Consider the following 13,343-nt stretch of genomic DNA (forward strand, 5'->3'; position numbering starts at 1 on the left):
TCCTGAGAAATACTCCCCCCCCAATAGCTTTGAACTCTCCCATCCTAGAGAAAAGACCCTTGTTAGTCACCTTATCATGATTTTATAAAATTCAGGAAGGTCATCCCTCAACATCCTATGCTTCAATTAAAAAATGACCTTGCTTTTCCAGTCTTTTTTTTTAATAAACATATTTATTAGCAAAAAAATTTTTTTTAACTTTCCAAAAATATAAAGTTATTGAAAGTATAACAAATACCAGTATAATATAAAAAGTGCAAATTACAATACAACTACTGTCTACTAACTACTAGCCTACCCTATCATACAAGAGCTGAAAATGTGTTGCTGAAAAAGCACAGCAGGTCAGGCAGCATCCAAGGAACAGGAGAATCGACGTTTCGGGCATAAGCCCTTCTTCAGGCTTATGCCCGAAACGTCGATTCTCCTGTTCCTTGGATGCTGCCTGACCTGCTGCGCTTTTCCAGCAACACATTTTCAGCTCTGATCTCCAGCATCTGCAGTCCTCACTTTCTCCTACCCTATAATACAAAACAAACCCAAAAACTGTGCAAAACAACGCCAATAAATAAGTGACTGATAAAAAACAAAAACAAAAGAGCACACAAGAACACAAAATAAAAAAGCTCCCAAACAAAAAAAACAGGAGCGTTTTATATATATACACCAGTATTAACTCAGAAGTCCTCCCTCCAGGGTGCAAGGCTCAGCAAACCTAACCATCCTGGTTAAACGCACACCTTAATTAAGATAACAGACAGAACTGTGACCAAATAACTCAAAAAGGTCTGCTGTTGGTGCACCATATTTGTGAAAAAGTCCAAGGGAATGTGCTCCATAATTAATTCCCACTATCCCAACAAACCTGGCAGGTTTTCAGGTACCCAATTCATCAGAGTATTCTTCCGTGCACTGTGTGCAAGAATATTTAATAGTTTCTCCCCATGCCCGTCTAAAGATGGTAAATTCGGTAGACCTAAGACGGAACACTTCAACCCCAGGGCATCAATGTGGACTTCAACAGCTTCCTCATTTCCCCTTCCCCCACCTCATCCTAGTTTCAAACTTCCAGCTCAGTTACTGCCTCCTTGACTTGTCCGACCTGCCTATCTTCTTTTCCACCTATCCACTCCACCCTCTCCTCCTTGACCTATCACCTTCATCTCCTCCCCCACTCACCCATTGTACTCTATGCTACTCTCTCCCCACCCCCACCCTCCTCTAGCTTATCTCTCCATGCTTCAGGCTCATTGCCTTTATTCCTGATGAAGGGCTTTTGCCCGAAACGTTGATTTCGCTGCTCGTTGGATGCTGCCTGAACTGCTGTGCTCTTCCAGCACCACTAATCCAGTATTTGACTTTCAGCATCTGCAGTCATTGTTTTTACCTAAGAGGAGAGATCTACTTTGACTTCAGTCCTCAATACCCTCCCCATCTCTCCCACCACAGCACTCCAGTAAACACGGAGCCTGTGGCATGTCCAGAAGCAATGGGTAAGAATACCTACACTTACTTTACATTTGGGGCACATTGGAAATTCGCCCTTTTTAAATTTCGGCAGACGGTCTGATGCCGAATGAACACTGTGCAGAACTTTTACCTGCACGGTGCATGTCCTATTACAGATTGAAATCTTTCGCACATTCTCCCATGTGTCCTCCCACGTTTCAGGAGAGATCTCCATTCCTAGCTCTTGCTCCCAGACCTCTCATTACCAGTTAATATCCTGCCAGGCCCTGCCACCCAGCAGGCGATAGAGGGCACTAACAGAAAAGATCTTTGCTGGGTAGCCCGTATTTGCGGCTCAGTTGCTTGAAAGACATCATAGCCTCTCCCTCAAACAAGTCTCCCAAACTGAAAACTCCTCCCACTGTCCATGAGTTCATCATTCCTGGCCGGAACCCTGGCATACCGACTATGGGAGTGAGTGTCGAGTGGTGAGTGGATAAGCAACCCTCACTCTGACGCATTGCCCTCCATGCCTTGACCTTACTAATAACCATCAGGTTCCAGCAGTGGTCCATAACAGTCCTCATCTTATCCATGAACAACAGGTTAATACGAGGACACTTTTCCCAGGGGGGGGGGCCTTGACATCCAGCCATATTGAGCCCAGATCATTACCTACCCAATCGCACACAAAGGACAGACAAGTGACCTCCTTGATGTTCCAGGTGCACCATTTAACAAGACATTTAGCCATATCCCCTTTCAGACACCCTTGAACCTCCAGGAGGGAGAACCCTGCTTGCAATGTGCCGAGCATAAGTAAATGAAGACTCAAGAATTGCAGAATTGTGTATACAAAAACTACTATCATGACTACAAACAACTATTGCTACCAAAAAACTACAAAGACCAACTATAAAACCTTGAACGGGAGACTCTCCCCTCTGCCCATAGGGGCACTCACCCTACGCATCCCCTCTTGCACAACTCCTTCAGGCCCAGACTTAGGTTAAAAAAAGTAAATAGACAAGGAGATGATCCTTAAATCAACAAAAGAAGACAAAGTCAGGATAAGCACTTCACCCATTCCCAACTTCATGTCACCCCTACTTATGACTAAAAGAGAAAAAGAACTAAAAAAGGGAAAACAACAACGGGCACCCACAAAATTTCCCATGACAAAATCCAGTTATAAAAATATAATAGGAACAACATGTTCCAAGATGATTTTTTAAATTATTAGGGAAAGAGAAAATAAAGGGGAAAGGGAAAACACAGGGAAAGAAGGAAAAGAGGATGATCATTAACCATATTCTTCAGACCAACTGGTCTATTTTAAAGTGTGCACAAAGTTCTTGGCTTTACCTGCTGAGTCAAACATATAAGCTGGGTCCTTGTGGCAGATACGAAGCACTGTGGGGTAGTTCATGGAGCACTGGATGCCCTGGTTCCTCAGCCTCTTTTTAACTTCATCAAAGGACTTCCTCTTTTGAATTACACCTGCTGAGAAATCCTGGAAACACATGATTTTTGACCCCTTGTGCAGCAGTGCCTATGGATCTTTCCCCAGTAATCCAGAAGCTTCTTTGCTTGTTCCTGTATGTGAGGAAGTGCACTAGGGCCACGTGGGAACACTGTACTGGCCCGGACCTGTGCACCGCCACCCAATAGGCCCTTTCAATGTGCAGCCGGCTGGACTCGATTTGAAGACCCAGGAATTGCGGCAGCCAGCGTTCAAAGGAGTTGACCGGCTGCCCACCTTCTTCACCCTCTGAGAGCCTGACAATCTGCAGATTTGTCCACCGACCTCTATTTGTGAGGTCGTTGACCTGATCTCGCAAGGCCCATGCTTCCTGCTCCAGTACCTGGATCCGTCCGGATGAGGACTCGATTGCCGCTTTTCAGAGGCCATGCTTTGAGCCTCCACCTCCTCCATCTGCTCCCAGAGGCCCTGGAGGTCCTGTTCATGCTTCTGCAGCATGGACGCAATGGGTTAGACCTGGGCACGGACCTCCTCACTGATCTCCTCGATCGCAGCCTCAACCTCCATGGTAAGTCTCGCCATCACTGCCGCCAATTCCAGTGAGTCCGTCAGGTCCGCCGGGGGTTCAGGAGAGGCTGCGGCAACCTCTGGTGTGCCCAGTGCTGCAGGGGAGTGTTCTCCTTGCTGCTGTTTGCTCATTCCTTTTCCTTTTGGCATCCTTCCCACTCCAAATTGTCAATGAATATGTGTTCTTCAAGCTTTTAAATTAACAATTCCACCATATAAGTTGGCCAGGGATGGTAAAAAAAACATCTATTTGCCTTGGATGTTAGGCAGAGCCATCCACAGCAGTTCGACTGAATGGCTGCCATCTTGCCGAGTCCCTTCAGACTATTTTTAAATCTCAAACCCTGCATTCCCACCTACATCCTGGTAACTTTGTTCTGAACCCTCTCCAGTTTAATAACATCCTTCCTATAATGACCAGACCTGCACACAGTATCCCAGAAAAGACACGAGGGGCAAATGTTTTACACAGAGGGAGGTTCGGATGTGGAATGTTTAAAAGATACTTAGGTAAGTACATGAATAGGAAAGGTTTGGAGATGTATGAGCCAGGAGTAGGCAGGTGGGACTAGTTTAGCTTGGGATTATAGTCAGCTTGGATGAATTGGACTGAAGGGTCTGTTTCCCTCCTGTATGACTCTATAACTTTATGACTTTATAACAGGCCTCACCAACGTCCTGAATAACCTCAACATGACATTTCAACTCCCGTACTCAAAGGTCTGAGCAATGAAGGCAAGCGTCAGATGGAGAAATATTATTTCAAACTTGGCAGGGCATTGCTGATATTAAAGCCATGTCATTTCACGTCACATGATTTTGCTGTTCTATCAGTTTCTCCACACCACCTGGAACATTTCACAACTGAAGGTAACAGATACATATTTAGCTGCACACATTTCCTCAATGAAAAGTTTTCCGTATCCTTCCATGGAATGTCCATCACTTTGGAGTTTGGTCCAACACTTCTCTGGCTCCAAACTGTTTAATGCACCATTTTAATTCATGTCACTACTGCAGTTACATACTTTTACCAGCAGATGGAGTGTGAATACACAGTTGAACAGCTACATGGTTAATTGCAAAGCTCTAATAACAAATAGCAAGATTGAAGCTTTGTAAAGAGTCAGAGACAAATTTCAGCTCTTTGCAATGCACCCTCTTTGCATAATGCGTGTCTGAGAGAAACTGAGACACATTTCAAAATCAGAGTGCTGGATAAACTCAGCAGGTCTGGCAGCACTTATAGAGAGAAAAACAGAGTTAATGTTTCAAATGAATGAATAAATGAATCACTAGACTCAAAATATTAACTGTTTTTCTCTCCACAGACAATGTCAGACTTACCTAGCTGCTCCAGCATTTTCTGATTTTATTTCAGAGTCCCAGTTCTTTGATTTTATTTCATTTGCCTCTTCCTTCAACCCATCATTACGATAACATTATTCTGTACATCGTATGCAACAGATAATGTGATCACAAGCAGACGTCACAGTATCTGGGAGGATTAATTGTAAAAACTGACAAGGTTGAATCAGCTGTCCCCTTCATAAACTCTGCCTCTAAGTTTAGAAAGTTGCTCCCTTCTCTAATAACCCTGAGGAATGTTTCCTTCGACCTTGTACAGGACTGGAAAAGACATAGTAGTCCATCAGTTTGTAATTTTCAAATGAACCTGTTCAGAGTTGCTATTACACACCTCTGGAGCAGGCAGGACTTGAACCTAGGTTTCTTGATTAAGAGGTGGGGACACTACCATGACACCACAAGAGCCCAAAAACCCTAGCCAGTTAGTTGCATTAGAATCACCTTAAAATCAATCAACTAGATCAATTTGAAAGCAGGAGAAAGTGAGGACTACAGGTGCTGGAGATCAGAGTCAAGATTGTAGTGCTGGAAAAGCACAGCAGATCAGGTAGCATCCGAGGAGCAGGAAAATCGACGTTTTGGGTATAAGCCCTTCATCAGGAATAAGTCCTGTGGGCCCAGGGAGGCTGAGAGATAAATGGGAGGGGCAGGTAGCTAGGAATGTGATAGGTAGATGAAGGTGGGGAGGAAAGGTAAAAAGGTCAGACAGGAGGGTGAAGTGGGTAGGTGGGAAGGAAGATGGACCGGTCAAGAGGGCGGTGCTGAGTTGGAGGCTTGAGACTGGGAAAAGGTGGGGGAGGGGAAATGAGAAAACTGGTGAAATCCACATGGGTCCTTGCAACCACATGGGATCGAAGGCAGAAGATGAGGCATTCTTCCTCCAGGCATCGGGTGGTTAGGGTTTGGCGATGGAGGTGGCCCAGGACCTGCATGTCCTGGTGGAGTGGGAAGGGGTGTTAAAGTGTTTGACCACATGGCGGTGGGGTTGATTAGCGCAGGTGTCACAGAGATGCTCTCTGGGATGATCCGCAAGTTAGCGTTGTCTCCCCAATGTAGAGGAGACCACATCAGGTGCAACGGATACTGTAGATGATGTATGTGGAGGTACAGGTAAATTTTTGTCGGATGTGCAAGGATTCTTTGGACACAGGTTTTGCACTTCTTGTGGTAGCAGGGGAAGATGCAGGAATGGGGTGTTGGCATGGATCTGACAAGAGAGTGGCGGAGGGAATGGTCTCTCCGAAATGCAGATAGTGGTGGGGAGGGAAGTATATCCCTAGTGGTGGGGTCTTTTTGCTATTTGAACTATTCTTTACTGAAGTCACTTAGTCCACTCCTGACACAGATATCCACAGCCTCCCACAGATCAGCAGAAGTTCCACATTGATCATCTGTGACTGCAGTCATCTGCATGGTGTCGATATTTTCCAGAAGTGGTAAAAATACATGTCGCTTGCAAACACAGGATTTACAGTGGAATGCCTTTCATCAAGCGTCATTGACATCGTGAACTAAAATGACATGAATTCTCATGCCAGTTCCAGGGGGTCAAGGTACCATAGTTCATCAAGGGCAGAGAGTTATTGAGAAACATGCTGTCCGGAACAGTTTTTAATCAGAGATCATACGTTAGCAGAAATGTAATTCCAATCTTTTCATGGCTAGACATTTTCTTGGTGGTTGGAGCTGGCACACACAGGCCATCATGTGCACCTGCTGGATGGTACAGTGGGCAGAATGTAACCTGCCCAAAGCCAGTACTTGTAGCTGGTACATACCAGCGGACGTTGCATGTTGGCTTGGCAGTGTCGAGTGCTGAACGAGTGCCACAAACAGTACTGGCAGTGCTCTATGTTCTTGCATCATCTCTGCTGTTGGCAAAGAAATGATCCTGCATCATATTTTCCTGCCCCTGTTGGTTGGAAGCTTTGCTATGTTTGCACTACAGCACAGGTGTAGGGTCTTTGAATGGATGCACTAAACATGTAAAATTAACCCCACTGGCAGTTTCTCTTGCAAGTCTCTCGCATGCCAACCAGAGGGATTCTTTTTATTCCCCACTGACGCTACAGACTTGGGTAGCTTCCCACTTCACTTGTAGTTCAGTTGGTCAGATCCACACTCTAACTCCAATGGAGCAAGCTCTTGGGATGCGATGGGTACCATCTTTGCCTTGGAGCCAGGAACTCTGGATTCAAGTCGCACTTCAGGATGTGACACCCAATGTGTTCACAACACACCAAACAGATCGAGTATTTGGCTATAAATCACTGCAATGCACACCGATGGCAGATATTAACAGCGAGTGAGAAGCCCCCCCCCCGGTTAGCTCAGCTGCAGAGGAGAAAGGATTGGAACGTCTCCCACCGGTATCCTTAGCTCCAGACTACAGCGTGCATCTCAGAAGATGGGGTGGGACGGGGCAGTTGATTGGAGGGCCAGTGGGAATCAGATCGCTGCCCACAGCACAGGATTCTATCCTGTTCCACCTGAGAATAATCCAGGATCTGCCTCCTCACCTGACACATGATAGAAAGAAGTCACAGTGGTGTGGGTCCAATCCGCCTTCGGAATAGATCTCGGATGATTGCTCTTCTCCCGCAACCTGAACGCCAAATGCAGCCAAAATAAACATTTCTCAATCTGGACCATCCTAACATAATAGGCTTCACACAGTGTGTCAAACCCAGAATAACTGACTACACTAACACACTGGGAAACAACCACTTTCACTCACTATCTGAACGTAACTTTTAAAAACTATATATGAGATGCAGGTGCTGCTGGCTGGCCAGGATTTATTGCCCACCCCTAGTTGCCCTTGAGAAGGAAACAGTGAGCTGTTAAGGGAAAAATGTGTTGACAAATTTGATCTAATATTTTGAGGAGATAGCTTGGGGTGTTGATGAGGGTGATGCATTTGATGTGGTCTACAAGGACTTTAATGAAGGATCTCCTTGTCTCACACTAATACTTCTGTTCAGCTGGCCTGCTGTAATCTATTGCTTTTTGGTGAATTTTTATGCATTCACTCAATGCTATTTTTCTCAGTTCACGTTTCTTCACAAGTCCCTCAAACAAGATGCTAACATAGTTCATTATTATTTCTAAACATCGGTTCCTTAAATTCATATCTTGTAGTCCTCCTCCTCTAACACATCAACAATCTTCTGCTTCCAGAGTTTTCTTCTAAGCAAGACGTGACTTCTCCAAAGTCCTGACTGATGGAAATGCATGCAACAGCACCTCTGCTGTTAATGACCTCTTCTCTTCGACTAAAGCAGTTTCTGACTGAATACCTCTGCTTGGAGACTGTAAGGACTGCAGATGCTGGAAGTCAGTCAGTCAGTAGATGTGAAGTTGGAAAAGCACAGCGAGTCAGACAGCATCCGAGGTGCAGGAAAGTACGAAATGTTTCAGCATGAAATGTTGACTTACCTGCTCCTCAGATGCTGTCTGAGCTGCTGCGTTTTCCCAGCTTCACATTGACTGAATATCTTTGCTTCTGGGCAATTCCACCCCTCTCTCCCTCCTGCCTCCATGTTGTAAACCTCAAGTCAGCAAATACTTTGGCAATTATCATTTTGGGAGGAATTTACTTGTCATTTAGCTAAAATCACATTTTTGGAGATGCTGTCTTTAGCTCACTGTTCAAAATGAATTTACATCTTGTTGAAAGAGTCAGATCATCACAGAACTGAGAGCCCAAATCCATCCTTCCCCCACTTTAAAACAAAAATTTTCAAATAATAATACATTGTGAAAATTGCTGGATTCACTGGTTTAAATTGTCTCCTAACTCAGATTCTGGGCTACTTATTAACAATATTTCAATTTGATTGATTCGGCACATTTGCAGATACTGGCCTTGTTCCCCAGGATGCCCTGAAGATCTTAAGATCACCCCAGTGTAGCAAGTTCCAGTGCAAAAGCTCCAGGAAATTTAATAGGGCTGATTGGACCAGACTTTTAACTGATGCACAATGTGTATTAAATTGATTCACATGAAGGATACATTGAATACAAGCTTACTCAATAAAAGCGATTCTCAGATTTTTCTGAAGGGTCATCAATCAATATTAATTTGATCAATTATGCTGCTGGGTGCAACAGGAGAAGTTTCTTTGTAAGAGGGTCTGTTTCCATACTGTATATCTCTATGAACTAAACAGTATATAGTGTTTTAAAAGGTTACCTGGTTGGCTTTCCTTCCTTTAATAGCTCTTCCAGACTTCTCTCATAATGCTCTGTAACAACCACCAGCCTTTCTGTACAAGAACAAAGAACAGGACCCCAAGATGTTGAACATAGTTGTGGAAATTGTTACCAAGTTGTTTAACATTTACTTTTAAAAGATTTACACGATGCTAAGCCCCAGGTAATTAAACCTTTTTATTCAGTAACAAGAAAGGAAGAAAAACAAAATGCCAGAATATCTGGAGTTGGCAACATCCATTCTTAATGGGTGTCTGACATATTACAGGCCCATCATGTTTATACTGATTGTAACTGTGTACAGATCGTTTTAGGAAATCCAATGAACTCATGTTACAAACTTTGAAACTTGTACGGTCCTGTGCGCAGTATCGCCCATGTAGGAGAGCACAAAGGTGAGAAACGTGCATGCAAACACATCACAAACTAACAATATTAGAATTCTCCCACTCAGCTCAACTTCCTCACTCTTCCACCTCACCTCTCCTAAAGAAACTGATTCTTTCAGAGTCAGAAAATCAAGGAACCCCTGCCTAACTGATCAATTTTTATGGCTGGCCATGGAGTTACTGTGGAGAGTTGTTCAAATGGAATGGCTGGATAGTTCTTTTTACAAAAAATGTTGATGGGATGTGACTGTCACTGGATTAGTGGTGCTGGAAGAGCACAGCAGTTCAGGCAGCATCCAAGTAGCTTCGAAATCGACGTTTCGGCCAAAAGCCCTTCACTGGCCAGGCCAGAGTTAGTTGCACATTTCCAAGTTCCCACAAGGGGGTGGTGGTGAGTCAGCCTCGTGAACCGCTGTAGTCATGCAGCGATGGCACACCCACAATGTTATTCAGGTACGGGACTCCAGGATTTTGTCTCATTGAAAGTGAGGGAACAGTGATATAGCTCCAAAGAAGAATGGTGGGTATTCACAAAATAACATGGCCATTCTGCCCATCATGTCTGCACTGACTTGGAGAGAAGCTGGAGGTAGTGGTGATCCCATATGTTTGCAGAGAGAGGGAGGGGAACCAGGAACATTCTACATTTACCCTATGTTACCACAGGAGCATTTCCCAACAGAAGTTACAAGGCAATGGCCAGGAGTAAGACCTCTAAATAACTATTCTCCCTTGAGGGCATTTTGGCCAGTTCTTCACCTGTTGGCTTAGTTCAAACCAGATCACCTGGCACTAACAATGGACTGAAACTGGGACCTTTAGTTTGTATCAGGAATCCCCCTTGGACATTGAGAAATGGAAGCTAAAGGAGAACCATCATGAGATTAGTTTAGAAGCCTGGAATGTTCAAGCACAACCAGATGCTAAACACAAACGTCTCCCCCCTTTAGATCCCTCCCTTCTCCCAGTCCCATCTTCACTTGTAAATTATATGCCACAAGTTAGAAACCAATCCATCGATAGAATGCTGTGCCTTAGTGGTTTGGCACCTGCAATCATGGCATCCACCTCGTTATCTTGGTATTCATGTCCATGCACACAATCAGAAATATTGTATTGTTCAACTAATGCTTACCACATGCCTCATAAATTTAAATCCAGCATCTGTTCACTGGTTTAAATATCATCCAATTTTGCAGTACATTACTGGCAACAACACTGTAATAACACTATAATTGGCTCAGTAACCTCCAGGCTCTCTCTTTCAAATGTGGTTAGAATCATACAGCCTTGCAATCATAGAATAGAATTGCTGAATTATTAAATTGTGGAAGGAGACTATTCAGCCCAATGTCAGCTCTTTGGTAGAGCTATCAATTTTGTCTAATTTCCTCACTCTTGCTCCAGAACCCTACAAGTTATTCCTTCCCAATTAATTCTCCAATCCCCTTTTGAAAGTTGTTACTACATCTGCTTGCACCATGTTTTCAGGGAGGTTTCTACAACCTAATATCTTAGTCTAATCTTCATGTCATCTCCTACTGTCCCTTTTGCTAGTTATCCTAAATCAGCGATTGTTTTGGCTAATGCACTGTCAAGATCTTTCACTTTTTCAAGACTTCAAAATAAAATCACCTCTTAACCATCTTTGCTCAAAGAAGGACAAAACTAGCTTCCAATGTCTTTGCAAATAAAGCTTTTCATCTCTCGTGTTATTCTGCTAAATTGTCTCTCTGCACTTTTTCAAAGGCCTTGTCATCCTTCCTAAATCTTGGTGCCACGAAGTGGGTATAATGCCCTCTGTTTTTAAATAAAACTCAGTGTTTAGACTTTAGTCATTCATGGAATGTGGGTATTGCTGGCTAGGCCAACATCTTTTGTCCATTCAGAGTTGCCTTTGAGAAGGAGATGGTGAACTGCTGTAGTCCATTTGATGTTATTACCAACAATGCCATTAGGTGGGGAGTTCCAGTGCATCTTGGAGATAAATGGCGCATACTGCCGCACATTAGCATCAGTAGTAGAGGGAGCGAATGTTTGCTGTTGTGATGCCCATCAAGCAATCTGCTTTGTCATGAATGGTGTCAAGCTTCTCGAGAGCTAATGGAACTGCACTCATACAGACATGTGGGGAGTATTCTAACACACTCCTGATTTAGGCTTTGATGATGATGGATCAGCATACAGGAATCAGAAGGTGAGTTCGTTGCTGCTGGATTCCTAGCTTCTTTACTTTTATTCATTAATGGGATGTGGGCATCACTGGTCAGGCCAGCATTTATTGCCCATCCCTAATTGCCCAGTGGGCAGTTAAGAGTCAGCTACATTGCTGTGTGTCTGGAGTCACATGTAGATCAGACCAAGTAAGAATGGCAGTTTTCTTCCCCAAAGGACACTTGTAAACTAGATGTGTTTTTCCAACAATTGACAATGGATTCATGGTGATCAATAGACTCTTAATATCAAATTTTTATTACATTCAAATTCCACCATGTGCCATGGCTGGATTCACACCCGCATTCTGACCTGGTCTTGTAGCCACTGTATTTATATGGTCAATGAATGATTTATAAAGATTTAGCATAACTTCATTTCATATGACAGAACTTACAAAATGGTTTGGTTTTACATCTCCTACCACAATTGAATGTACAGAATGCTTTAACAGATCTTGAGGCTTCAACAGAAATGGAATACAGTCTATTTCAAATTTCACAGTTACAATGGGCATCTCTGGTTTGATTTTTCAAAATATTACAGTTTTAAGACAGCACTGTAATAAAAATGTTGAATGATATCCAGTATTGTTTCCTCAGAATGGTAATGTTTTGACAAACTGAGAATGCAATGCTAATTTATTCAGTCATCGGTGGCTCACATTAACACTTAGGTCAATCTAGGATTGGTAGCAATAAGCAATGGAACCAATGACAACAGTAACTCTCTGATGCATGCATCATCTTATCCAAGGTGATGGCCTCTCAGAGGAATAATGTGTTTTAGCTTCAGTTTAGCACCTGGAACAGAGGGAATACCCCTTATGCAACACATAACGTAATGGCACAACGTTATAACATCCCATACTGAGCTACTGCTAAGCCTGATTGCTCATGTCAAACATATACAAAGTGAAGAAAGATTGGTCATTTAAACTTCACGAGAAATTTAAATTACAGGTACTTTAAGGTCCAGCACCCTCAACAGCCTGAAGATTGTGCCACATTTTAGATCTTCCCAAGTTGAGCAGTTCTAAATTCAGACACTGCAACACTTTGATTTGCTTTCTCTGTGCTAAGATTTACATGAGGCACTTGATGTCAAATTGAAAGAAGTGCATTTCCCAGCATTTAGATGTTTTGAGTTAATACTTAAGAACTGTTTCTTCATCTGAATCTGCAAGTTACTTAAATCATGACTACCTTCTTCTTTCACTGCTGAAAATGTGTTGCTGGAAAAGCGCAGCAAATCAGGCAGCATCCAAGGAACAGGAGAATCGACGTTTCGGGCATAAGCCCTTCTTCAGGAAATGCCCAAAACGTCGATTCTCCTGTTCCTTGGATGCTGCCTCTCCTGCTGCGCTTTTCCAGCAACACATTTTCAGCTCTGATCTCCAGCATCTGCAGTCCTCACTTTCTCCTCGAAGATTTTAACCTACCTTCTTCTTTCAGTTTGGTGTATTCATAGCATTTGTTTGGCGTATTCAAATAAGGCATTGTTGTATTCTTCACAACAGAGTTTTGACTTGGATTACTACTCTTTGATTTGCAGTCTCTGGTTACTGGTGTATACAATTCATAGTTGATGTGCAAGGCAGTTCACCTCGCTCTTAAAAAGTTTAACATGTCTGGATTTTGACAATTTATTTATTTGGC

General features: G+C 43.3%; 1 protein-coding gene across 3 annotated transcripts in view; it reads right to left on the reverse strand.

Annotated features, from left to right (window-relative positions):
• tbck (TBC1 domain containing kinase) overlaps positions 1–13,343 on the reverse strand; it is a 195,960-nt gene that overhangs the window by 161,824 nt on the left and 20,793 nt on the right. For 2 of the 3 annotated variants that reach the window (XM_072583894.1, XM_072583895.1), the window contains exon 3: positions 9,063–9,135. In XM_072583894.1, the coding sequence (XP_072439995.1) occupies positions 9,063–9,135 (73 nt within the window). Of the gene's footprint in view, positions 1–7,386; positions 7,470–9,062; positions 9,136–13,343 lie in introns of those variants that run through there. The other variant, XM_072583896.1, reaches the window with a different exon arrangement.

This window comes from Chiloscyllium punctatum, chromosome 14, assembly GCF_047496795.1.
Source record: "Chiloscyllium punctatum isolate Juve2018m chromosome 14, sChiPun1.3, whole genome shotgun sequence".
NCBI lineage: Eukaryota > Metazoa > Chordata > Chondrichthyes > Orectolobiformes > Hemiscylliidae > Chiloscyllium > Chiloscyllium punctatum.